The following is a 27,800-nucleotide window of genomic DNA, read 5'->3' on the forward strand; positions in this document are numbered from 1 at the left end:
ATGGAAAGAAGATGATATGTTGTAGATGAGTGTTTAAAATTAAAACCAAAAGTGATGCAATTTTAGAAAGGCATAAGGCTAGATTAGTAGCCAAGGGTTACTCTCAAGAGTATGACATAAATTATGATTAAACTTTTGCTCAAATAGCTATAATGACTTCTGTTAGAACCCTTATAGTTGTAGTTGTCATTAGATGTTGGCTTATTTATCAAATGAATGTCAAGAATGCCTTTCTCAATGATGAATTGAAGGAAAAAGTTTATATGGACCCACCACCTTGATAATGAGGTTCCTATTGGAAAGGTATTTCATTTAAGGAAAGCCCTGTATGGTTTGAAACAGACATCTAAAAACTAGTATAATCGTTTTAGTTTTGTTATGGTTAAACTTGGCTTTACTTCCTGTTATACTGACATTGTTATCTTTATTAAGAGATCTAATGCAGGTATTGCTATCTTGTTCCTTTATTTTGATGACATTATCGTCACTGATGGAGATAAAAAGGGAGTTAATTTTATTAAAAATGTCTTGAAACAAAGCTTTGAAATGACTGATTAAGTCTTTCTTAAATTTTTTTAGGGATTGAGGTTGCATATTCTGCTCGTAGCTATTTTCTAACTCAATCTAAGTTTGCTTCTGACATCATAGATAGGTCTGACATTACAGATGGGAAAAGGGTGGACACACATAAAGTAATAAATGCAAAAATGAAGATAGATGATTATACACCGTTGGATGATCCCCTCCTTACTGCCAAATGATTGGGGCCCTCACATATTTGACCATTATCATACTTGATATCTCACATGCAGTCCATGCTGCCAGACAATTTCAGCAATCCCATATCACAGTGCACATGAATGTCATTATGTGTATCATTAAATATTTACAAAATTTTGTTTCTAAGGAGATTGTTTTATCTTCCTTCTCTACACTCAAATTAATTTCTTATACTGACTCTGATTGGGGAGGAGATCCTAATGATAGATACTCAACTACAGGTTTTTGTATGTTTGTAGGTAATTCATTGGTGTCTTGGAAATGCAAGAAACCATAGAAGATATCGTTGTCATTCACTGAAACTTAGTATCGTGTCATGGCCACCACAACATCTGAAATCATGTAGTTTAGAAGATTATTGAAAGACATGGGGGGTGCATATGCTCTCACCCTCAAGGTTATGCAGTGACAAAAGCACCATCTATGTAGCCGGCAATCACAATTGCCACTATATTCATGAAGAGTATCTGAAGAAGACCATCATCTTGCTTTATGTAGCATCAGAATTTCAGTTGGCGAACTTCTTTACGAAAGCTCTTCCTTATCCCCGATTTTATTTTTTTGCTTGACAAACTTTCGGTGATTACATCGTAAGTTTGAGGGGGAGTGTTAAAGTGTATATATATATAGATATATAATTGTTTGCGTATGTATATATACATTAATATGTACATATATATTCTTTATGTAATAAGTGAAACCTATTAGGGGTATTTTGGTAATTATGCATTATGTAATTAGTGGTGTTCCTAGAGGGCACTTTAGTTTTTTTTAATGTATTTTATTATTTTTCTCAAGGGCATTATAGTCCTTATAATGCCCCTGGAATAGAGCTGTTGGGAGTTCTAGTTGTTGGGAAGTACTCCCAATAACTATATTTTTAGTTGTTGGGGGTACTTTCCAGTGGCTCTTCTTTGCTTCCTTTTGTGTATAAATAAGGGGTGTAACCCTTCTTGCATGTTAAGTTTGTTCACAAGCTTTCTCTTAATAATTTTATATATTTTTTACTTGTGTTTTAGCCCCTAAGTGGCTTGTGTGGTTGTGCTCTTGTATTGACCCAAGTGATCTTGATTGTTTATGTTCTTGTATTCTTGTATGCCCATAAGAGGCTCCCACTTGTACTCTTTTCGTATTTTCATTACAAGGCTGACCTGGGTTCAACCTGCTAATAAATGGTCTGGTTTTTCGCTCAGTCCATACCAAGCCAGGGCTCAACCTTGACCCGGGCCCATCAAAAGGTGGACCAAATTGGCTTGACTCACTAGACCAATTGTCCACATCCATCCTTATATATAATGTGGGGAATAAAATTTATTGGTCCATGATATACAATCAATTGATCACAACAGCCGAGGGAATCTCTATCATGGAGAATCTATCCAGCCTCCCGTGACTGGATGACACCTGAACGCACCACCATCTGGCACTATGTTATGACATGTCCTACATTATTTTAATATTGTTTTGATACTTTTTAATGATATTTCCAATAATATACTAAAATGTGGAAAACATTTTTATCAATGAGAATATAAAAGACCATGTCCTTGTGTAAAAAAAAACTGTTCACTCATGTCTAGTATCTGTATTGAGTCTGCATATGTGTACTGTCCTTGTGACACAGAGAGAAATAAGTGTACAGACTACACATCAGCAAAATCGACATTTATCTTGTGAAGCCAGCAAGACTATCATCATTCACTCACATGCAAACAGACACATACACACACATACACATGTTAACATGTAGAAGATAATTGCATCATCCAACTATGTAATTCAGGAGTGGAGCACCATGCGTGAAAGCCCAACAGGAACTTTGGAAAATAAACCAAGGAAATCTCAGTTAGACAGTAAATGAACCTGTGCAGCTGTTTCCTTCAGCAACTCCAGTGATTCCGCAAGCTCTATTTGCTTTGATGCAGTTGCATGCAATGCCTTCATTTGAATAAAAACACAAATCAAAAGTAAGAAGAAGAGACATTATAAATTACAAACATCCCCTGTTCTAGGAAAATGACCAGCAACTCCAAGGAATAACAGGTAGAGATACATTTCATTTGAGGTGCCTTTGTAGTACAATATTTAAAATGCCCTTCAAAACTCAGCACAATGTTCTAGTAGGCGGTGAAGGGTATCCTGGTTTCCAAACATCACGCCCATTGAGACTACAAGTCATATGTATTTTCATTTTGAGGCAAGGAAGCATTAGCAATGCATGAAAGATAAATTAGTTCTCAATATTGTTATTGTAACAAACAATGCTTGCAGCAAAGGCATGTAGATTCACCTTTTTTGTCTTCTCCAAGTCAAACTCAATAGATTTGATACGGCTGAATGACTCAAGAAGTATACTATCTTTCTCTGGAGGAATCCTTGAAGGTCTCTTGGTCAGTTTAGTTACTGATTCTTCCAAGTTCTGTAGCCGCTGCAAGCAGGAAATTGCCAAACCTTCTTCTGGAACCCCTGAAGTTTCTGGGTGGCTTCTGGGACTGGATTTTGACAAATCCCTGGCACGCAGGTTCTTCAGTCTTTCACCTACATGATGAGTAGATACCACCCTTCCCAAACCGCAGAGAAATAAATGGATACATGCTAGAAGTCTAGCCATAACTAATCCGGATAAATCTATAAGAATATTCTGCAGCCATCCTCTTTGAGCAACAGGATTTCCTGATTCATAAAGATAAAAATATCTTAGGGCCATATAGTCATTAATTTATCTCCATTTGTGAAGGGCAATGATGCTTGAATCCTTGACTTTGGGTTGAATCCATAAGCTATATCACATGAGAACTATGTCACATGGGTGCGGGTGCGGGGGTGTGGCACTTTCAAAAACCTTGGGTGCGGGGGGGCAGCAAAAACAATTATATATATATATATATATATATATATATATATATATATATATATATTTATATATTTATATATATATAAGGGGGGTCCGGGGTTCCCCCCGGTGCGGGTCCAGGGGGGGCCGCCCCTGACGGGGGGTTATAGGGGGGCAGCGCACCCCCCCCCCCTCCCCCACCCCCCAAGAATTTTTTTTTAAATTCCGCAGCCCATTTCATCGGGCAGATTTTTTTTTAAATCCAAAAAATGGACCAAAATGACCCTGGGTGCATTGACCACACCGGGCACCTGTCTGGCCAAATCCCTGTGACATAGCATGAGAACCTCACTATGCACCCATGTCAACACAACACACACTTGGGCACAACATGAAACTTGACATGGACAAAGATGCTTTGGCCACAGTTAGTACCATGTTTCTCTTTTTCCTTTTTTTCTTTTTAATTTGTCGTGAGCATTGATTATCTTTTTTACAATTGGCCATTTGCATGAATTTTTCTATTAAGGGAGAATCATAAGCAAGAAGCAAAGATCGAGAGATTCAGGAAACAGAAAGCAATAAAAGCATGTGCACTTGAAAAAGTGACAAGGGATGGAAAACTGAAAATCTATGTCACAAGGACATGCCCTTTACGGTCATGTGTCTAGGGGGCAATATGACATGGGGACATGCCACTTGACACACACTGACACACGCAAATATTATTTTACAATTTTTAATAATCTGTATTCCCATGTCCTAGTTTTCAAAAAATTGTGTATTCATGTCTCATGCTCTTGTCCTCATCTGTGTCCTTGCGAGAATGATGAAATCAATAACTTTGAAAAAAAATTAAAGCATAAACTACACTACTAAATATTAAACCATTTCAAACATAAAGAACACCACTAACACCAAGCATACTCACAACTTAAATAACAGTAAAAGGAGATCACACTATTAACTAACTGGAAAATGGCAAATGTCATTCTAACTACTAGGGTTCATGATCCCTAGCTGTAAGTAATTGTACTTTGCTGCCAATGAAAATCACCTTTGCCATGAATGAGAAGTGCCAAATGACTTTTGCTTCAAAACCAAGCTTTCTAGAAAGGTATCTTCCCACTCTGACTTGGTTCTTCCAGAACCCATGGCATTTCCTAATGATCTTGAGTCTTAACTTTGGCCTTGAGTTACATGAATTTAGGGTCCTAATTATACACTCATATTGTTTGATAAGCAATATATATGTAATTACTAACTAAACCATTAACATAAAAATACATTCACCAAATGTTGCTTATGTCATTAATTAGTGGCAGGTTATATATACTTGAACATATATGATCTCTTCTTGTAAAAGCAAGAACAAAATTTCAACTCATAATTGGAATGTGATAACATGATAAGCTGTGCTTCAAAATGAATAACCATTTTTGACCCATCTCAGAAAAAGACATCACCCTTTTGATATTTGATATGCTATGTCACACAGATACTCCATTTTGGAGTCCTTATCATGTCCCCTTATATACTAGTCATATTGAAAACTTCACAAAAATGTCCGCATCCCCATATCCGCAGCCATATCCATGTGACATAGTTGATATATTTTGCCCACGATACAAGGAGGTTGATCTTTTACTTTGGCCTTGTTAATACTCTATTACATCATAAGTAGCATCACTGAATTATTTCTCAAAACTTTCCAAATCCTACACGATGAGATATCAACATACTACATAAGGTCAACATGGTACAGAAAGATACAAAGTGTTCCAAATTCTATGTGATAAGATTTAAAAAATCTACATAAGGCCAATATGGTACAGAAACACCACTTGAAGATGTGCACATGAAGAACATGAAATAGATTGCATTACCTAGACGGAAAGATGCATGGTTGCAGAGTGATGTCCCCTCTTCTGCACTATTCACCAATGAGCCAACATTTTCAACTCCAGTAGGGGCCTGCTCACAGCTGCAATGAGCCTCAGAATTGGTTGTCCTGGCCTGTAAGAAGCACAAACAAAATTAAGTGTACACCTTATTGATTGCTTTAAATAACTGATTTAGCAGATGCCTTATCTGAAACAAACAGAATTTGAATCCTACCTGCTACGTATATCTACACTTTATTTGTTATGTTAGAAAGACATCATCAAGTAAGACAACACACGTTCGTGATGGAAAACTTCACAAAAGGAAAGACCTTGTAAAGGTATAGTTAGAAGTAGGGCTGCACACAAGCCAGGTTGGAGCCAAGCTTAGCCTGCAAAAGCGAGGCTCATCCAAAAATATATATGTTCAAGCTTGGCTCAAACTCGAGCCGAGCTTGAATATTATCTGTTCAAACTCAGCTCAGCTAGAGCCGAACTGATTTCATTTGAAAAGGTTAAGGTGAGCACGGGGTGGGATTTGAACCCACCACCTCATACGTGAAACGCACATGACTTACCCATTTGTGTAAGACTTTTTTTGTGCACAACAGCCAACAAATATTCTACACATCCATAAATGGGGGCCTATATAACTATACAAGACGGGCCAAACTGGGTTTATCAAGCTTAGTCGAGCTCAAATGTCAGATCAAGCTTGGCTCATTTATATTTAACAAAGCCTGATCTCTTGTTCAAACTCGGCTCATTTACCTACTCGGACAAGTTCGAATCGAGCTCAAGCTGAGCTCAAGCTAGCTTGGCTCATTGTGCAGCCCTAGTCAGAAGCATTGTGAAGAACATAAGCATAGAAATTGTTACACATTTCATGGATGCACATAAGGAAAACTCACGTCTTCATTGACAGTAGCCAAGTGAGTGGTGTCAAAAGCTTTTACACATGAATGATAAAGAATGTCTTCAGCATCTGACCCCGACTCAGCAGTAGATATCTCAGTATCGATGCCCTGGATTGGAGAAGGCATAGCACAAGTAAAACATAAAATTATACTTTCTTCAGGTCGATTGCAAGATTTGAAACTAAGATCCATTGGTTAATATGCTGCAGCTCTAACCATTCAGCCATCACTTCAAGTCTCATAAAACAATAGCAACAAACAGCTTTAAATGATTATTTTATGTTACCTTTGAGAATTGTAGTCTGCCATGTGAATCCAGTTTCTCTTCTCCATCATGTACCCTTGTGATTTGACTTGAAAAAGTTGCTTCTCTCCTATGGACAAGCTGAAAATATAGGATTCCCATTTGATGATGTTATTTTTCATTACAACCCCCTTTTTCTTTGGTAATCTCCATAGTACAGTTTAAATTCTTTTGGCAAAAGTAGAAAATCAACATCCAACCAACAAACAAGAATACCTTCATTATATCTGGATCATTCCAGGGTCCTCTACTAGACCTAAGACAGCCGCCTTCATTCTGGCATGTGCATGAACCGCCTAGAAAAGTTGGAAGTTGGCTGCAGAAGAAAATAGTAAGAATATCAGGGTCATTCCATGAAGTTCAGTTGCATAACATGTTCATAAATAATTCTTAACCTTGCATCTATAAACTCAAGTAGTTTACTCTGGTATCTGCTTCCTAAGACCTGCAATAATTAAAACAAACTTGCTTGTTATTGTTATAAATCCATTAAGTTTAGATGGTAGAAACTAATATGATCTACTGTTACATGTATCTTCGCTGCTGTCCCTGGATCAAGAAAAGTTTTTGTGGTGTTCCATAGCAATTTGAAACCATGACCAGCATTGACGATCAACATGCGGTGCAAGGTCTACAGAGAACGGAAAAGTTTATCACAATGCAGGTATTTAACAAACACAGAAACACTGCTTCAAGGGTGATTATAACAATTGCAACAAAATGGAAATAACTCCATTACCTCAGGATAGTTATCACCATCAATTTTCTGCATGCCAGAAACCAGATCATAGGCAACTTTACTGAAATGGTTAGTGCCCTGTATCATCATCAACACAGAGACGAGAAACAGAACAGATCTAATTGAGCAGATAATATAACATCCCAAATAATCCAAATCTTTTGAAACATAGCTAAAGAGAGCAGATAATATATCTGATATCCTAGATAATCCAAATCTTTTGAAACATAGTTAAAAAGATGGTGTTTGTGACCATACCACCCCATGCACATCCAAAATTGTTGTTGTAGAGTCAACATGCCTCCTAGCAGCAACGGAACAGGCTGGAAACTTCTCACTGAATGCCTTCTCAAACTCCTGAACATGATATTTCAAGTATCTGTCTATAGAAGTGATACTAATGAGCTTATTAGGATCAATTTTGCCTAGTCTTTCAATATATACAGGTCTTCCATCCTTGTCTAGTCCATGGTAGCCATGAGGATAGTATTGTAATACTTCTTCCAATTCTTCAAAAACAAAGTCCTGGCATTATAAAGGATATAACCATCATCCAAATGACAAAACTGGTGCAACCAACTCAACATTTTATTTGTCTTATTTGAAACAAAACTAGAATTATGGGCTCATATCTGAAAGCTAAGAACAGGAGCACAAGGATGACTAATGCCTTCTTGCTACATAACAAGTTGCCAACAGTTTGCAATATATGGATGGAACACGTCCATTTACAATCATAAACACAATCATTTACTTTTCAATCCAAGCATTGCGATGTATGTTACTTGGACACTGACACAGGTGTCGGTGTTGGACATGGGTAGGAAGTGTTGGACACGATGGGTTTTGATTCTTTTGAAAAACGAGATACGTGGACACAGCTATATATATATATATATATATATATATATATGGAGAGAGAGAGAGAGAGTGTGTGTGTGTGGGGGGGGGGGGGGGGGGAGTAGGTGCCTATCAAAGTTAGGAGCCTGCCATGAGTGAACAAGGGTTTTCGGGGTGTTTTTCGCAAATCTGCAGATGAGTTTGGCATGGTCCATTTGCTAGAAAACAGCACTTGGATCATGTTTTTTTTATGAATTTTTCAGCTTGAATATTTAGAAAATTTGCAGACAGTCAATTTTTAAACCTTACAAAAACCTATCCACGTCGGAATCAGACAATCCAAGAATTTAGAACACATGCACGTCAGATTTGAGAAAAACATGAAAAGAAACCTTCAAAAGCCTGGTAGGCTGGTGGTAAGCACAGATAGGTGTAGGCAGCTACCACCTACTCTCTCTCTCTCTCTCTCTCTCTCTCTCTCTCTCTCTCTCTCTCTCTCTCTCTCTCTCTATATATATATATATATATATATATATATATATATATATATATATATTCATTTATTTATATATAGAGGGGGAGAGAGAGAGAAAAGTACTTAAGTAAAAAATAAAAGAACTATTTCAAAAAAAAAAAGACCCTCAGTTCTCTCTTCCTCTATGTTGCACCATACAATTCATCGAAATCATGAAAAAAGAGAGTTAGTTCTTAAATGGAATTGAGTGAGGCTCGACTGTGGTAACAGCGAGAGAGAGTCATTTACCAACTGTTAGGGCCTCAAAACCATGATTTTCTCTATCCTTTTTTAATACTATAAAATAGTTATAACAAAATTAAAATATCAAAAACAAAAGAGGCCTTTAATATAGAGAACTGAATGAAAAAAAAATAAGAACACTTGAAATAAGAAATATTTTCAGTCAAATAGATATGTGGCCAACATCACATAATCTTCTCAAGATTTTCCTCATGTAACAAGTTCAAAAAGAGCTGCAATATGATGCATAAAATTGAAAGTCATCAGATGATCATCTCAACTGAAAAGAATGTATTTTTACATCTGAATGATAAATGAAGATTTTGATTTTTGTTTTCATTGCGTATCTTTTTGCTTCCTAATGCCTATTTGCATTTCTGTACAAGTTCAGGGAGATTGGGCCTGTACATCAACATTTTGAGAATGTCAAGGATAAGATAATGCCAGGATGGTCATGACATGACATTTGCATAATGGGTGCATAGGATAATCTTTCAGTTTTCATTGAGATCTGAAACAGACTACCCTAGGCATGTTTCAGAGGGCTACTTTTGGATAATGGTTACCGTAATCTCTGATGATTTTAGTGAAAATCAATCATTATGTTATTTACAGGTAAGGCCTCCTATTGTTATTCTGGCATTTCTAGGATAAAGAAGAAGGATGTTAAGATAGATGAAATAGCTTTTTCGCAAGTGATTTGTGCATTTAAAGCCATCTTGGTCAGTTATAGTCAGGGAGAGATAGCTGTTAAAATATGTTGTAATTTCGTATATATATTTTATATATATAAGGTGATACATATACATATATTACATATGTATATGTATCTACCTATTATATATATAAAATATATATATTGCTAAGGGTAGCTTAGGTAAGGGTAGTTTAGGTATTTTACACATATTCACTTTCGTGAATATGGTTTGTATTTTTCCCTTTTTCTTTTTCCTTTTTATTTTTCCTTTTTTCCATTTAATGCAATTGTACTTGCATTGGGAGGGGCCCAACCCACTAGTCGTTGGGCCCTCCAACGGTCACATTTGTGACCGTTGGAGGGGCTCCAACGACTATGTGGAGCCCCTCCCAAGGCCTCCTAAAAGCCCTATAAATATGGGGCAGCTCCTCTTGTATTTCCTCTAGTTGTTTATGAATCTTATGAGTGCATTTGCATATTTGTGATTCTGTGTATTGTGCTTGTTGTGCACAAGTGTTCCAAGTGTTCTTGGTGTGTATATGTTCACACATTTATTCTCAAGGTTATTGCGTTATCGACTAAAGTATCTTGTTGAAGATACTTTCACATGGTATCAGAGCCTCATTGAAAAAGAAGAATTGTGATTCGCCCTCTCTTGCATTCCTCAAAAAGCATGCCTTCAAGTTTTTTGAAATCAAAGAGGATCACCTTCTTCGAGCAATATTTTAGGAGCCTCTCTTGTCAAGAAAGACGCAAAAAGTAATTGAGGTACGTATTATTCCTTGTCTTCTTTCCTCTCTAATGGGCGAAAAAGACTCCCATTTCTCTCTTGGATTTAAGCTTAGTGGCTCAAACTATCATGTTTGGGCCGGTAATATGGAAGCCCATATTAAAGGAAAGGGGCTTTGGGGTTACATTCATGGATCCATACCGGAACCGGAACCCAAAATTACCGTTATTGAAGGAGGAGATATTAAGATCCTTGAAGGGGATGAAAGACAAAAGGCCCTTGAAGAGTATTCTAAAAAACATGATGATTGGGAAATGAAGAACTTCAAGATCTTATCTTCGATTTTCTCATCCGTTGAGACCAAGATAAACGCCAATATCATCAAATTTAAAAAGGCTTCCGAAACTTGGGTATATCTTGAGAAAATGCACCTCAAGAGATCTATCCCACAAGTACTTTCTCCAAAAGAGGGCTTTGACCCTCCAACAAAATGACATGACCACTCGGGAGTACTTTGCCGAATTATCCTCTATTTGGGACGAGCTCGCAATTCTTGAACCTAAATAGAGTGGAGAGGCAATCGAATTAAGGCACAAACAACTTGAGGAAGACCGGTTCTTCAATTTTCTAAATGGTCTTAGACCCGAATTTGAACAAGTTCGGTCCGCTCTTCTCTCCGCTTTCACATCCCCCTCACTTGAAGATGTTATCACCAAGCTTAGTGGTGAAGAAACCCGTATGGGGATTGGTAAAAATAATCCTAGCATTCTTGTTACTTCCTCTACTCAAGAAGATGGTGAAATGGCTAATGTCTTGTCAAGACCGGGAAATAACATGAAGACCTATAGACCTCCTCATTTCAAGAATCAAGGTCAAGGAGGAAATGATCGGTATGGCAAAAGAGACTATAGCAAATTGAATTGCTACTATTGTAAAGAACCCGGACATATCAAACCTATGTGTCCTAAATGGAAGAAATTGATTGCAACGGCTATGGCATCCCAAGTAGAAGAACGACCTTCTTCATCAAGTGAGTCTCTTTCTCTTCAACAAATCGTAGAAGCACTACAACCTCTTCTCAAGGGAGGTACTTCCGGAGCCGCTATGTCATCTTCTTCCCCCGGTAAGACATCTTGGCTTTTAGATTCCGGGGCATCCTTTCACATGACCCCTAGCTCTTGCTCTCTTTCAAATTTTTCTAAAAATTCTTTTTCATCCTTTGTCTCAACCGCGGACGGAACATCTCTTGAGATTAAAGGAATAGGTAATTTTGAAAAACAAGACTTCTTTGTTCCAAAAATTCGTTTTATTCCAAACCTTAACTTAAATCTTCTTTCTGTCTCCCAACTCTCGGACCATGGTTGCGATATAAAATTCTCTTCTTCTTCAAGTTCCCAAGAGTCAATTTTGCAATGTCGTCCAAAACAAAGATATTCATGTATGGCATAAGAGATTGGGTCATCCCAATATTGTTAAAATCTCCTATTTGACTTTTGTTAAACATCTTTGTAAAAGTGACTTTTTGTGTAATGAATGTATTCTTGGGAAAATGAAATGTTTGCCTTTTCCTCAAAGATCCATGTTTACGACAAAACCATTTGAAATTGTCCATTCCGATGTATGGGGACCAGCTCCGGTAATGTCAAAAGGAGGATTTTCATATTATGTGATCTTTGTGGATGACTACACTAGGTTTTGTTGGATTTATTTTCTTAAACATAAACATGAAGTTTTCTCAACTTTTAAAAGTTTTCACATGATGATCTCAAATCAATTCAATGGATGTTTAAAAATCTTTAGGTCCGACTCTGGAGGAGAATACCTCTCAAATGAATTTAAAAGTTATCTTGAAAATTTTGGTATTCTTCACCAAAAATCTTGTCCGAAAACCCCTCAACAAAATGGGTTAGCCGAACGAAAGCACAGGCACATCATTGAAACAACTAGGACTTTACTCATTTCTCAAAACATTCCAAAAAATCTCTAGGTTGGGGCAGCTCTTACTTCTGTCTATCTCATAAACAGACTCCCATCGAAAAATTTAAACAAAATTTCTCCCTTTGAAAAACTGTACGATAAGGAACCTGATTATAGCAGGTTAAGGGTCTTTGGGTGTAAATGTTTTGTTCTTACTGATAAGAATGACAAACTTTCTCCTAAAGCCATTCCTTGTGCCTTTCTTGGCTATTCTGAAACCCAAAAGGGGTTTCGTTGTTATGATACCAAAAGTGATAAATTGTATGTTTCCAGAAATGTGAGTTTTTTGGAAAATCTTAGTGGATTCGAACGTTGTGACCCTCATAATGAAAATGTGGATTATTCCTTTTTATTTGATTTACTGAATAAAGACGATGATACTAGTGATAATGAGTCAGATCAAAGTAACCCAAATGAATTTGAAACTGAGGAAAACATCTCCTTGCCTCCTTCGTCACATCAACATATTGATGAAATACCTAGAGACCCTATCACCTATACTCATAGAGATCAAAACAACTTTAGGAGTGCTCTTGACAGATATAATGATGCCAGTCCCAGTGTCTCTCAGAATGAAGTGATCCCTCGTAGAACCGAAAGAAGTAGAAGGCCTCCTTCTAGGTTCATTTCCTATGACTCATTTTCACCAAGATATAGAGTCTGCCTTAGTGCCATCCACTCCTATATAGAACCTAGAAATTTTGAAGAAGCACGAAAGTGCCCTGAATGGATTAATGCAATGGACAATGAACTTGAGGCTCTGAGAAGAGCCAAAACTTGGGAGTTTCAAAATCTTCCTAAAGGCAAGAAAACAATAGGGTGCAAATGGGTTTTTAAAGTAAAAACTAAAAGTGATGGATCCCTTGAAAGGTATAAAGCTCGCTTGGTTGCAAAAGGTTATAGTCAGGAATATGGTATTGACTATGAAGAAACTTTTGCTCATGTAGCTCGTATGGTCACTGTCCGATGCCTTATAACCGTTGCCTCTATCAACAAATGGAACATCTATCAAATGGATGTTAAAAATGCATTTTTAAATGGCGATTTAAGCGAAGAAGTTTATATGGATGCTCCTCCTGGAATGGAGACACCTAAGGGGAAGGTGCTTCGTCTTCAAAAAACACTCTATGGCCTAAAACAAGCCCCCAAGGCTTGGTATGATAGATTTAACTCTGTTATGATTGAGAATGGTTTTTCCTCTTGTTTTACTGACACTACTCTATTTGTTAGAAAATCCAATGCAGGGATTGTAATTTTACTTTTGTATGTTGATGACATGCTCATCACTGAGAGTGACTCTAACGGGGTTAAGAGTATAAAATTTATCTTAAAAGATAAATTTGAAATGTCTGACTTGGGTTTCTAACGTATTTTTGGGGAATTGAAGTAGCATACTCTCTTAGAGGATATTTCTTATCTCAAACTAAGCTTGCTTCTGAGATCATTGACAGGTCTGGTATTACAGATGAGAAGCTTTGTGAAACTCCTGCGGTAGTAGGAGCAAAGATGAAAATTGATGATGGGTTCCCCTTTTGGATCCTACACCCTACAGACAACTTGTAGGATCATTGATGTATCTGAGTATTACCAGACCAGATATATCCCATGCAGTCCATACTGCAAGTCAGTTCCAGCATGCGCCTACATCCGTTCACATGAGTGTCATCTTACGGGTCGTAAGATACATAAAGGGTACTCTAAATAAGGGAGTTTTTATGTCCTCTTCTTCTGACTTAAAATTGATTGTTTATACTGACTCCGATTGGGGAGGTGACCCAAATAACCGTCACTCCACCACTGGTTTTTGTGTATTCTTAGGAGACTCACTAATTTCGTGGAGATGCAAGAAGCAACAAAAGGTGTCACTCTCCTCCACAGAAGCTGAATATCGTGCCATGGCAACTACTACCATGGAGATTGTTTGGATTCATCAATTGCTAAAAGACATGGGGATTACAATAGAAGGGCACACTAAGCTTTGTTGTGACAACAAGACTGCAATCTACATTGCGAAAAATCACACCTTTCATGAGCGGACTAAACACATCGAAATGGACTGTCACTATGTTCGTGAAGCATATCTCAAAGGAGTCATTGATCTTCCTTATGTCACGTCCGAATATCAGTTGGCAGACTTCTTTACTAAAGCCTTGTGCGCTCCGCGGTTCAACTTCCTTCTTGGCAAACTATCGGTCATCTTGCCCTAAGTTTGAGGGGGGGTGTTAAAATATGTTGTAATTTCGTATATATATTTTATATATATAAGGTGATACATATACATATATTACATATGTATATGTATCTACCTATTATATATATAAAATATATATATTGCTAAGGGTAGCTTAGGTAAGGGTAGTTTAGGTATTTTACACATATTCACTTTCGTGAATATGGTTTGCATTTTTCCTTTTTTTCTTTTTCCTTTTTCTTTTTCCTTTTTTCCATTTAATGCATTGTACTTGCATTGGGAGGGGCCCAACCCACTAGTCGTTGGGCCCTCCAACGATCACATTTGTGACCGTTGAAGGGGCTCCAACGACTATGTGGAGCCCCTCCCAAGGCCTCCTAAAAGCCCTATAAATATGGGGCAGCTCCTCTTGTATTTCCTCAAGGGTTTTGGGATTATAGCCCAACCTCTTTAGTTGTTTATGAATCTTATGCGTGCATTTGCACATTTGTGATTCTGTGTGTTGTGCTTGTTGTGCACAAGTGTTCCAAGTGTTCTTAGTGTGTGTATGTTCACACATTTATTCTCAAGGTTATTGCGTTATCGACTAAAGTATCTTGTTGAAGATACTTTCACAATAGCTTGGTATATCACTGAAGTTAACGATATCATTCACTACAAGTATAAGATGGAAAGGGAATTGTCGGTTGGATGAGAGTCTTTTCATGCATCTGTATCAACTACAGTGCAAGATAGAAAAGAGGACAGCAGGATGGATAAATAGTTTTTCCTTAATTAGTTATCCACTTGAGTCACTATGGCTTTATATAGTAAGGGGAAGATTGTTTGGTACATGACCGAAGTTTATGGTGTTATTCCTTATTACATGTGTAAGATGGATGTGTGGTGCAAAGGAACAATAGGTTCAACAGGATCATAGATTGGTTCAATAGATCATGGTTGGCATTCTCCAAACTCAGTCTCGGATCAGCCACATGTGACTCGGTGACTTGGGTGAGTCACATTTTTTATTTAATTTATGAAAAATTAGTACACATCAATAACTTTGGAATATATCAAATTTTTGGAATAGAAAAACCTTTTAAAATATTTTTGAAATTTCCTATTCCCTGTTTCTTAACGGAGATGTCCTATCTGTTAAAATAAGTTATACATATATATATAGATAGATTATGACACATACATATATTACATATATATGTCTATGTGTCTATCTACATATATAAATATATATAAATATATATATATATATATATCTTTTGTAATACCCAATAGGGGCAAATTAGTCTTTTCACATTGTACACGCATATCCTAAAAGATATGCTCCTTTTTCTTTTTCCTTTTCTTTTTACCTTTTTTTTTCTTTTCTTTCTTTATTGGTTGAGAGGGGTCTACATAGAGTCGTTGGACCCCTCCAACGGTCATAAATATGACCGTTGGAGGGGCTCCAACGACTCTATGGGAGCCCCTCCTTGGGTCCCTTAGTGTGTATAAATAAGGGGCTTGGCCCCATGTATTCTTCAAGTTTCTTGTGAAGCCTTATGTGAGTGGAATATATTTTTTCACCTTATTTTGTGTGTTTTACCACTTTTGTGGTTTGTTGCAATCTTGCTCATTAGTGGCTTCTTGTGTATGTGCGTGTTTTCGTGCTTGCTCTTGGAGATATCGCCTCACTCATTTGGCACTTCATTACACTATCAACAGTAAAAATATTTGACCCGCTTGAGTTACAACATTCGGATAAGATATCACCATTTAGTGTCATATGAAATGAGGTACCTGAGTCAAGAAGCCAAAGAGTTTTACCAGGGTCAAATATGCCAATAGAAGAGACTGTGGCTCTAGTTGATGAAGCTCATTTGAGTAGAGGATGGAGAGCTTCTATAAGTTGAGTCAAGGACATGCTTCCAATGTTTGATTCTTGTATATCTTTGAGTTTACTTGACTCTTGTCCAACTGATGCTACCTTTTTCTCATAGAGCCTCTATAATTTAAGACAATACGTTTTGACATGTCCTGGTTTACGACAATAATAACAAATAATTTTTTTCTTCTCAAATTCATTGCCTTGTTTTTCATAGTTATCATTGTTTAGTCTCCCATAATGTGGTGGTTTGTGAGCATGGACATGATTTCCTGACTTAGATACGACTAGGACCGAGTCATCGTCTACTTTATGTCTTCTTTTTTAGTCTATTTTCCTCCATACTTAGTGTTTCAATAATATCTTTAATAGAGGAAACTTTTTTAATATGAAAAAGAGATGATTTGGTAGACTCAAACTCCGGTCTTAGACTATTGATGAATTGATAGAAATGCCCCACATCAATTCGTGTTTGACAGATCTCTATGTCTTCGGGACAATGTCATTGTGACTCAAGAAGAGCCAACTCATTCCAAAGGTCAGACAACTCACTAAAGTCTTCTCTAATACTTTTTCCTCCTTGAGTCATAGTGCATACGTTGTCTAGTAAGTTGCAAATATAGGTAATATCTTTAAGAGAATACATTCTCTTGAGATAGTCTCATGCTTTATTTGCATGTTCAAAGTCAAACTTAGCTAGACTCGAGAACTTCTTTATATCAACACTAGTAATGAGACAAAACATAATCTTAGCATGCTCCATTCTTTCCATTTTTTCTCATACGTAGTCATGTCCTTAGTTTTTCCACCTCTTTAAGAGGTACCTCTTTTTCTCCTTCTATCTTAAGGATTAATTTTGATTCGAAATTTAACCCATCCACTAATCCTCACAACCCTTTCCCCATATAAAGTACTTCATGATTGAAGCTCATATTACAAAGTTTGTGTCATTGAGTTTGATGGGTAAGAATTTTGGGCCGAAGCCACTTTCACCGTAGTTTATTTTATTAACAGATTATCATCTTTATCTTGAAAAATATATCACCAGTTGAAGAACTTTTTAAACTTACTCCTGATTATTCTAGATTAAGGGTTTTTTTATGCAATTTTTTTGTATTCACTGATAAAAATGATAAACTTTCTTCTTGTGTTATTCCTTGTGCCTTTTTGGGATATACAAATAACCAAAAAGGCTATCGATGCTTTGATTTTAAAAATAAGAAATTATATCTTTCAAGAAATGTGTATTTCTTAGAAAAAGAAAAAAAATGAATTTAAAAATCCGGACATAACTGAGTATTATTTCTTGTTTGATCTATTTCTAAAGTTTGGTGATTGTGATGTTGATCTTAATGAAGATCAGGATATCAGTAATGATACGGTGAGTGAAGAAGAATCTCATGACAATAAGATAAGTGAAGAATAATTTCAAAATCAGAACTATATTCAATATTCTAGGCAAAGTAGTTTTGAACATCCATATGCCCTTGAAAAATATATTAATGAAAACCATGTAGAAATACAAACTATATGGTCATTGAGAGTATCAAAACCATAGTTGGAAAACTCATGACTCGGGCTTGGATCGAACCCCTACTGGGTCATCGAGTCAACGGGTTGACTCGGTGACTCGAATGAGTCAGGACTATATTTTATAGTGTAAGCACATGAATAAGACATGGAAATAACTAAACTTCAAGCTAATATGTCAATAGATAAGTTGTAAAAACATATAATTATACATGATTATTAGCTTTTTTTATTGAACAATATTAGATTCTTCATAACAAGTGACTTTATATAAGAATTATGCATTAAAATAATAAAATACATGATAAAAAAATATATTTAATGGGTTGGATCGGCAAGACTGAATCGTGACCCAGTTGGGGTCTGACCTGGGTCGACTCATTGTCGGGTTTGCCAACTATGATCAAACCCCCATGAGAAATTTGTGTTATTTGAGCCCTTTTCACCTAAGTATCAAGCTTAGGTTGCATTGATGCATTCCTATATAGAACCCTCAAATTATGCTGAAGCAAAGAAATATTTTGAATGAGTAGAAGCCATGAGGGTAGAATTAGAGGATTTAGAAAAAGTGAATACTTGGACTGTCCAAGATGTTCGCCTAGAAAAGAAACCCATAGGTTGTTGATGGGTCTATAAGATAAAAACCAAGAGTGATGGAACCCTTAAAAGGTACAAAGCTAAGTTAGTTGCCAAGAGAGACTCCCAAGAGTTGACCACAGTTACAACCGTAGTAGCCCTTGCCTCTGCAAAGAAATGGGCTATATACCAAATAGATATTAAGAATGTGTTTCTCAATGGTAAATTGCTTGAACAAGTCTATACAGAGGCACCGCCTGATATAGTTATTCCTAAAGGAAAGGCTCTTCGTTTAAATAAGGCTATGTATAACCTTAAACAAGCTCCAAAGGCTTGGAATGACAAGTTTAGTCAAGTTATACTTGATGTTGAATTTCAATCTTGTTTAACGGACATAGTCTTGTTTGTTAGGATTTCTTATGCAGGTATTATTATTATTCTTTATGTGAACGATATGATCATCACAGGAAGTAACAAACAGGGAGTTGAAAACATTAAAAGACTTCTCAAAACACATTTTGAAATGACTGTCTTGGGTTTTTTTAAGTATTTTCTTGGTATAGAAGTTGTTTATTCCTCTAGAGGTTATTTATTGACTCAATCTAAATTTACTTTAGATATTGTTGTCTTGTCAGGTATTTTAAATGATAAGAAGGTTGACACTTCCAAAATTGTAAATGTCAAAATGAAGATTGATGGTGGATAACCACTTGAAAATTCAACACCAAACTGACAACTTGTCGGAGCTCTATCATATCTTTTAATTACGAGACCTGACATTGCTAATGCAGTTCATACAGCGAGCCTGTTTCAATATGCTCTCACCACCGTTCATATGGGAGCAGTTTTGCGTATTATTAAATATATCAAAACTTTTATTTTTCAAGGACTTTTCTTATTTGCTTCATCTTCTTTAGATTTAATTGCTTATATTGATGCTGATTGGGAAGGTGGTTCAAATAACTGACACTCAACCACTAGTTTTTGTGTTTTTAGGTGACTCGTTGATTTCATGGAGGTGTAAGAAGCAACATAAAGTTTTCCTCTCTTTAACTGAAGAAGAATATCAAGTCATGGCTACAACCACTATGGAGGTTATTTGGCTAAGGAGATTGTCGACTAACATGGGCGTTCAGAGTAAAGGAGCTTCACGACAGTACTGTGACAACAAAAGTTTCATCTACATTGCCAGCAACCAGACCTTTCACAAACAAACCAAATACATTGAGATTGATTGTCATTTTAGAGATCTCATCTAGATTAGAAGTGTGCTCTTTGTTGGTTCCAGCGAGATCTTTAGTGATCTTTGTGCAACAAAATATGCACAACGGGTAAGCTAAGCTTGTCAAATACATTTTGGTTTGTTTGTGAAAGCTTGTCAAATACATTTTGGTTTGTTTCCAAAGAAAAATTGTGTGCTCATAATTTTAAAATATATGCAAGTAAAATTTCATGATATAGAAATCCATGAATAAGAATATGAAATCATGATTTGTTCTTAAACAGTTTCATGCTATTAGAATAAATGTCAACATATCATATCTTATCTTGTTCCAGGTTTTCTTTGGAAGGGATGATAAATTAAAAAAATTTGTTTCCTCAGGAAAATATCAGGAGGTATTTGGTACATTTATAGTTCAGAAATGCAATAAAAAAAAGTAAAAACACAATTTTTTTTTAACTGAAATGACTATAAACAACATGATAGCATATAAAATTGTGAAAATATTGTGATACACAGATGAAATTTTGAAAATCTCATGATATTATAAGGACTTTCAAAATGTCAGTGATTTGTGTTACTATAATATTTATATTATTGCACTTTTTTCAATTATTTGCTTTCTAACAAGATGATACCCTGCAATGTTACAATTATTTTCATTGCTCTTAGTGTGATTGAAACATTTATCCAACTTCATATCTTTATGAACCTTCTCCAACTTTTGGAAGTTGGACCTTTCACTTACAGCCCAATTCCCACCCACCCACCCCCAAAAAAAAAAAAAACTCTCACAACCAGAAAAAGAAAAATAGTAAGAGAAAAGGGAGATCCTAATGTGGTGGGTTGTACTGATTGATGCCTTAAAAGGGTAGCCAGCAAAATTCATGAACATTTATAGATCATTTTGGGGGAAAGAAAAATGACTCTAGATTCCAAAAGCACAAGTGAGAAAAGTATCCTTTTAGTACTAATCAACAAAGAAAGACCCACCATGACACTCAAAATCAAGGCATGAGAGCACATGAATACATTTACCATCTAGTACAAGGAACAAATTTACCACTTTCACACCCTCACATATACAAGCCCAAACACATACATGCATGTGTTTTTGTACACACAGAGATAGATAGACATTATATATATGTATATATATATATATATATATATATAGAGAGAGAGAGAGAGAGAGAGATTTGTTGGTTTAACATCCAGGCCTTGTAGTTGACACTAACAAGTTCACTAACTTTTTATTTCCCCTAACAAGTTCCAGAATTCCACGGCAATGCTTTATTTTGGACAGCACAGGTTGAAAAATCATAACACACAAATAATTGCTTAAATGATTATATTCTCTCACTAAGGAATAAACCAAAAAACTCGGTTATATTTCTTAGAATTCATAAAAAACGGCCTCGATAATGTCATCCAATGTAGTGGAGGCAATAGAATCTGGTCAACTTAGATCTCATATATACACGAAACCTCATATTGTAAAGCATTTCCGAACCCTTTTCCAGCACTATTATATCATTTGTGAAGAACAACTCCATCTACCATTTATGAGGAACAACTTCATCCCCACCAAATTCTGGCATTGCTAGGCAAGAATGATACGGAGTAGTCCCTTCACCAAGTACATTCATCAATAAAAGGAGGTTTAGAGTTCAATATTTTTCCTGCCCCACTTTTGAAAAGTTTTACATCAACAGCAGTGCTAGAAGATAGCATAATCACACCATATATGCCAAGCAATGCAAGTATGCAGCCCATACCAGAATGACTCCACACCAGCATTGTGCATAGACATACACATCTATATTTTCCAATTTATATTTATACTTATCTGATGCACTGCATTTATTATTAGTCATACAATCACCTGCAAGATTGAATCAGCTCCATATTCTTTCCTCCATTGAAGCATTTGTCCCCACATATGGATTGTTTTATCAATGTCAAACTTTCTCGCCTTTAAAAACCTACATCAATTGCAGTATCAAAGACATGTTTAAACAAAATCTTCAATAGTATTAAATTCCTAACCAACAAATTTCAGGACCATGTGTCATAAGAATCTTCCTGAAACCATTCAGCTTAGAACAATAATTGGGTCCATTAGCCTCAGATATAAGAAGCCATATATAATGCACAAGAAAGATCGATATAATTGTCAAAAGTTCCTTGGATGACGGCGGCCAATGCTATAAAAAAATATTGTAACTTAAGTCAAGATAATAAGTTAGTAACAGAATTCATGACTAATAATCAAATTGCACATTATCCAAGTAGCAAACCAGATAAAGAACACTCATAAGTCACAACATAAACAAATACAAAGAGCAATATTGAACATGTTTTCCTAAATCATGTCAATCATCTCATTATTATTATTATTATTATTATTATTATTATTATTATCAACATCATATCCAACATATTTGGTTTTATTCATTATCGACCTCTCATGTTTGTTGACACCCAAATTTTGACAATTTTTTATAAGTTTGCTACAGGGGGCCTATCACATGTCGCCAAGTCAGCCAGCAAAGTGGTCAAGCAGATGCAAGTCAAAATCCATAGTTTCATTTTGAATAGCATTTTCACCCTTAAAACATAACTTCTGGTTTTTGTGCTTAAAAGAAGAATTAAAGTTCAATGTCTTACTTTTCCAACAAGCCAAAACTCAAAGTAACAGTTTTGAACCTGATGCTTTGATCAAGTCTTTCACCTTCAAAACATGGGATTTGGTTCTTATGCATGAAAGATAAATTAGCGAAAACTCATGTAAATTCAATATCAAAGTAGAATGTTATGGCCTCAAGAAATTAAGCTGTTCAAGTAACAGTTTTGAACCTGATGCTTTGATCAAGTCTTTCACCTTCAAAACATGGGATTTGGTTCTTATGCATGAAAGATAAATTAGCGCTCAGGATTTTAACTTTCCAAAAGCCAAAGAATGCTCAAGTCTGAGGTCGGGCTGAGAAGTTATAGGGTTTGCAATATAAACTATCAAAAAAGATTCAAGTAGTGACCAGGTCTGGATCTAGAATGCCCACAACCCTCAAGATTTTATATGGATCATCATCCTTATTGTTACAAACAAACTCAAGTTAGGCTTGTAATTCCTCACTTTTACCCCTTAAATTACCAAAATTTATCAAAAGCCATCTTAAAACCCCATCCCTGTCAAAAACTGAGAAATCAGAGCCCCTTTAGACCTAGATTTGAGATCCAGATGACTTGTTCTAAAAGCCAGTAAATAGTAGATGGCCCCTAGGGTTTAGACATTTACGAGATTAGTAATTGCTAATGTTGTGAGGGAAACAATTCCCTGTTGTTACTCTATCCCCCTTCCCATTCTGGAGTTCAGATCTAGTATGTGGAAGTTCTGCCAGATCAAGGACTCAAACTGAGAAACCACACAAAGGTCAAAACTCTGGAGAGAAGCCTTCTTAGATCTCCAGAAGTCCTAGGAGGGGCTCTTCAGTAGAAAAGACTCGAACCTATAGGCAGCAAAGTAAAATAGTCCAAAAGCCTGAAAAGGTAAAATACAGGTTTGCTTCCATGTTTTTGCTTCAGTTCAATTCTTAATTTTGATTTTTATAGTTATAGCTAGTTTACTTATACACTTTTTCTGTGTTTATCATATCATTTGCATGAAAATCCACTTTCCTTAGAGTATGGAGATCACGGATCCAAGTAGTAGACCCTAAACTACAAGACACTGACTATCTTGGCTTCACCTCTTCTTTGGGAGAAGGATGGTGAAGATTTGAAAGTCCCATAAATTTCTTGAATAAATAAAAAAGATATTCAATGTTTTACACAATTAAGGTAAGTCTCTCTAACTTTTGCAAAACTTTGCGTGCAGTATTCCTTCTACATTAAACCAATGCACATCTTCCTCAGTTGTTACACCAGGTTCTTGGACACATTCATCTAATCCGATACAATTCTCCAGGCTAATAGGATTAAATTGTTCTTTATGCCTTGATGGTAATAGCTTTTACAGTTGCTGAAACAATGACATTACTATTAGTCTGTTTTGGTATCATATTCTTTCAGTCATAATTATAATAGAATCAACTAAATTTATAATTAGCCATATGTTGTAGTGAACAAACACAAAATTATTGAGTTGTTTGTTCTTTAGGGGATTTCTTTTCTTTGTGTGGATCTACTCAAAAACATTCTAGTTTCACTCACACCCACTTGTGCAAAACACAAAAATTTCAATTACAACCACTTGTGCTATAAGTTTGGCTCAAAATGCACACGGCTAATGTTTTCAAGTTGAGAGCATCATTCCCAAAACTTATTCCACTATAAATCTAAACAAAGATTAAAAAAATGTGAATATGCAATATATATATATATATATATATATAACATGATAGCTAAAAAAGCAATTAGAAATTACAATTTGTAGTACAGTTCCTTACTGCAATTTCCCATATCATAGAGAACATTGTCATATATCTCCATCTCTGTGCGAATAGTACCTTGCAACTTATAATCAAACACCAAGCTCTCAATGCAATCTAACAATCCCTTCTTCACCTTTCTATCAAACTTAAATTCAAGAACATATCTCAAAGCAACATTGAGATAACAAGTTGCAACATGAAGAGAATGATAAAGTTGCCTTGCCTAGTCCACCTCTCATCTATGAGATTCCTTATAGACATGTATAGTTACTTCTTACCTTTCAAATTATCTTTGATGGCTTCTTTTGTTTTGTTCATTGCTTCATAAAGAAAATCAATGGTTCATCTTTCTTCACTATCTGAAATCCGAAGCACTCTAACTAAGGTTATAGTGATTTTCAATAATTTCACACATGATTCTCAAAAACTGCTATTGAAAACAATATCTAAAACTTATTTTTTTGTGCATGGGGAAATGAACACCATTTAATTGATGAGAACATTTGCTTAAATGCAGTTCTATTTTTCACTAGACTCTACACTGTCAAACAAATTTTAGCTAACTTAGTCACTGCATTATGAATCAACTATGTCTCTTGCATGTACTTCCTCATTAAACTTAATAGACATGCAAGATTAGACACAAATTTTGTTATCGTTTGGCAAAATTCAACTGTTTGTCTTATTTCATCCATATTTTCAGTATCTTCAAGTATGAGGTTTACATAGTGGACAACCCATAGAGTCCAAAAGAAGGTCCCATATATCTATCCATTAATCTGCATTATGCAACATAATATTGTAAAAAGCATATTGAAACCCATATAAGAAGGGCCAGGGGTACAAGTATATCATACCATTTAAGATATTAAAAAACTATTAAAATTTTACAGAAAATCAAAAATATAAAAAACTCTCAAAAAAAAAAATAAGAAACGCCATATAATACAATAAAAAAGAAATCAAATTTAAACATTATGGTAAATCAACCATAGATATGCGCTACTAAAACATGAGACATGGATATACAACAACTAACAAAATAAAATATTTACTATTAAGAAAAAGGTATTTACTATTTCTGTCTCCTACAAGGGTGCATCGCATGATATAGTGTGATACACCACTGTATCACATGATAGGGGCTGATACAGACCTATAACCATAACTTGTCGATATTATATGCAGTATCATATCGATCTATGGGCCAATACCACGATACAGCATATCGTACTTTATGATACAATACAAATAACACTGATACAACACCTTATGTGGCAACCCTAGTTAAATCACTCATTCAAAAGAGCACTATATGTGGGATTATCATCAATTGTTCTGGCCTCATAATCGGTGCCATCCACCAAAGTCAAACTTTAAAAAAGCTAGAGAGATGCATAAAAAACTAGAATGTGTCACCTCCATAGTTCAAGTAACGAGATTGCTTCACAACTACAAGAATGGTGAATCCACTTCTCTGTAATTCAAAAAGGAGCAAGCTAGCCTTTTTGACAGCTACATTAATGAATGTTCTTTTCATTTAGCATGCAGGGATAATCTAACATCAATCTCTATAGATTACGCCAGGAACTCTAATCCACCTAATATAATGGATTTTTGGTGTTGATGAGGCCACAATCTTGTCCAACAAGAACTCCTGCCAAGCTTCACTCATTTTGATATGAGGAAGTAATTCAATTTATACGGGTTTCTATTAACCATAAATATAGGAGTTTGTGGCCAATGATGGCCGTGGCAATTCAGGACATGGACTATTAACCCATATGAACTTTAGTTATTATGGTGGTAGACAGTGTCAATGATTCCAGGAAGAATTGAGCAACAATGGAAGGAATTAGATTGGAAGCAATCAAACTGATGACAGATATGGTAAACTCTTCATGTAGGAAACAGTTTTCCAGATCCAAATGAAAGAAGAAAGAGGGCACACCTCCTCATCGTATGGTAATCGTCGTGCTGAGGCGGCAGCATATCTCGGTCGAGCAGCGCCCGCCGAAACTCGTTCACCTTGGCTTCCTCCTCCTCATCGCGCTCATCCTCGATCGGGAACCACAGGTCGCTGCAATCGACTCTCCGCTTCCCTCGCCTCCTCAGCGAAGCTGAGAGCTTCGTCGATGCGCTCATCGCCCTCTTCTTGAGAGATACGATGCGCGTCCTCCTGTGCCCGTCCTCATAGCTCTCCAAACCCGATTGCCTCTCGCTCCTCGCTCTAGCAACCGGAATCACTTCACCTAAAACCGCGAAAAACGGAAGATCCATATCACAGAACAGCTGACTCAATCAAATCTAGATTTATCCATAGTTTCTTTATCGATTCACTATTGGGATGACGAAATTCTTACAAGAATCGCCCGGCAGTTTCTCCTCCATTTGCATAATTCAACATCAAGAACTCTGAAATTGGAGTTCGACAGCGAATTGCAAGCCGAAATCTAAAACCGAAACAAAATCGAATTAACGCAATCACATATTTGATTCGTGTAATGCAAAAAGGAAATCATCAAATCGATAAAACGGATATTCATCCGTTTGATCTGCATTGGTTAATACGTCGATTATAAACAAAATACATCGGTTGATAATCTATCATCGATAAGGGAAAGGAAACGTGCTTGCCTCCAGAAAGAGTTACAGGTGAAGCGTCGTCGATTAAGAAGATAACAACAAAAACGATGCAAACGCACAGAGAGAGAGAGAGAGAGAGAGAGAGAGAGAGAGACTTCAGTGGTTCTTAAACGTCAAAGGCGGTTTTAGTAGTAACAGATATTGGGACTTGGGAGTGGAAGCAGATCAGGTCATGCTGAAAATGAGCGTTTTTGCTCATGCTGACATCGTGGCCATCCGATTTGCATTTTAAAAAGCTGAAAAGTCAACAAAACCACGTGGCATTCATCCAAAATGCAAAAAGACGGCCACGATGTCCGAATGAGCAAAAACGCTCATTTTCAGCATGACCTGATCTGCTTCCCTTGGGAGTGGCTGGAGCGCGATTCTCGATTCGTGATTCGAGATTCCCTGGTTCCGAATCGAGTCGTTTTGGCACGAGTATCGGAGATATGGAGGACTCGGATTTTGCCATTTCCGAAAGGTTTCGATTCTGTTGCTCGATATCCTTCTAAATACAGGCATGCGGGAGAGCTCAGTTCTTTAAGCATGCTTTGCTGGGAAAAATATCATATCTATATCTGTGAAGATACGTTTTTAATTCATGAAAACAAAAAGGGGAACTTCACATGCATGTACCATCCATTCTACGGCACGCCATAATACACATACTTTATTTGCAGTCAATCTGTAACTTTATATATAGGGTTTGATTTTTCAAGTTTTTTTGTTTTATTTTTAAGTTCTGATTTTACAGGGATAAGCGCTTGGAGCATTCAAGTTCAATACATGGGTGGGTTTTTATAAGATTAGAATAATCAACTGTCCAAAATCTTTGTAAATTTTCAAGGCTCCAAATGCCATTTTTTCATCAAAAACACATGATCCAAGTGTCGATCTTT

The 27,800-nt window shown here is 36.2% G+C and overlaps 1 protein-coding gene across 5 annotated transcripts in view; it reads right to left on the reverse strand.

Annotated features, from left to right (window-relative positions):
• LOC149840732 (phosphatidylinositol/phosphatidylcholine transfer protein SFH9-like) overlaps positions 1-27,017 on the reverse strand; it is a 51,223-nt gene extending 24,206 nt beyond the window's left edge. For all 5 annotated transcript variants that reach the window (XR_016431592.1, XR_016431594.1, XR_016431593.1 and 2 more), the window contains exons 1-14: positions 26,911-27,017; positions 26,637-26,726; positions 26,225-26,525; positions 21,726-21,825; positions 7,715-7,981; positions 7,457-7,534; positions 7,247-7,348; positions 7,113-7,162; positions 6,934-7,033; positions 6,700-6,798; positions 6,408-6,521; positions 5,500-5,629; positions 3,071-3,453; positions 2,644-2,718 (exon numbers count right to left, since the gene is read on the reverse strand). Coding sequence is in view for 1 of the 5 variants with exons in the window: in XM_090004536.1 (XP_089860662.1) it covers positions 2,644-2,718; positions 3,071-3,453; positions 5,500-5,629; positions 6,408-6,521; positions 6,700-6,798; positions 6,934-7,033; positions 7,113-7,162; positions 7,247-7,348; positions 7,457-7,534; positions 7,715-7,981; positions 21,726-21,825; positions 26,225-26,525; positions 26,637-26,670 (1,833 nt within the window). In the remaining 4 variants the exon portion in view is untranslated. The remainder of the gene's footprint in view (positions 1-2,643; positions 2,719-3,070; positions 3,454-5,499; positions 5,630-6,407; positions 6,522-6,699; positions 6,799-6,933; positions 7,034-7,112; positions 7,163-7,246; positions 7,349-7,456; positions 7,535-7,714; positions 7,982-21,725; positions 21,826-26,224; positions 26,526-26,636; positions 26,727-26,910) is intronic.
• Between the last annotated feature and the right edge of the window lie 783 nt (positions 27,018-27,800).

The sequence above is a fragment of the Nuphar pumila genome, chromosome 4 (genome assembly GCF_984573655.1).
Source record: "Nuphar pumila chromosome 4, dmNupPumi1.hap1.1, whole genome shotgun sequence".
Taxonomy (NCBI): Eukaryota; Viridiplantae; Streptophyta; class Magnoliopsida; order Nymphaeales; family Nymphaeaceae; genus Nuphar; species Nuphar pumila.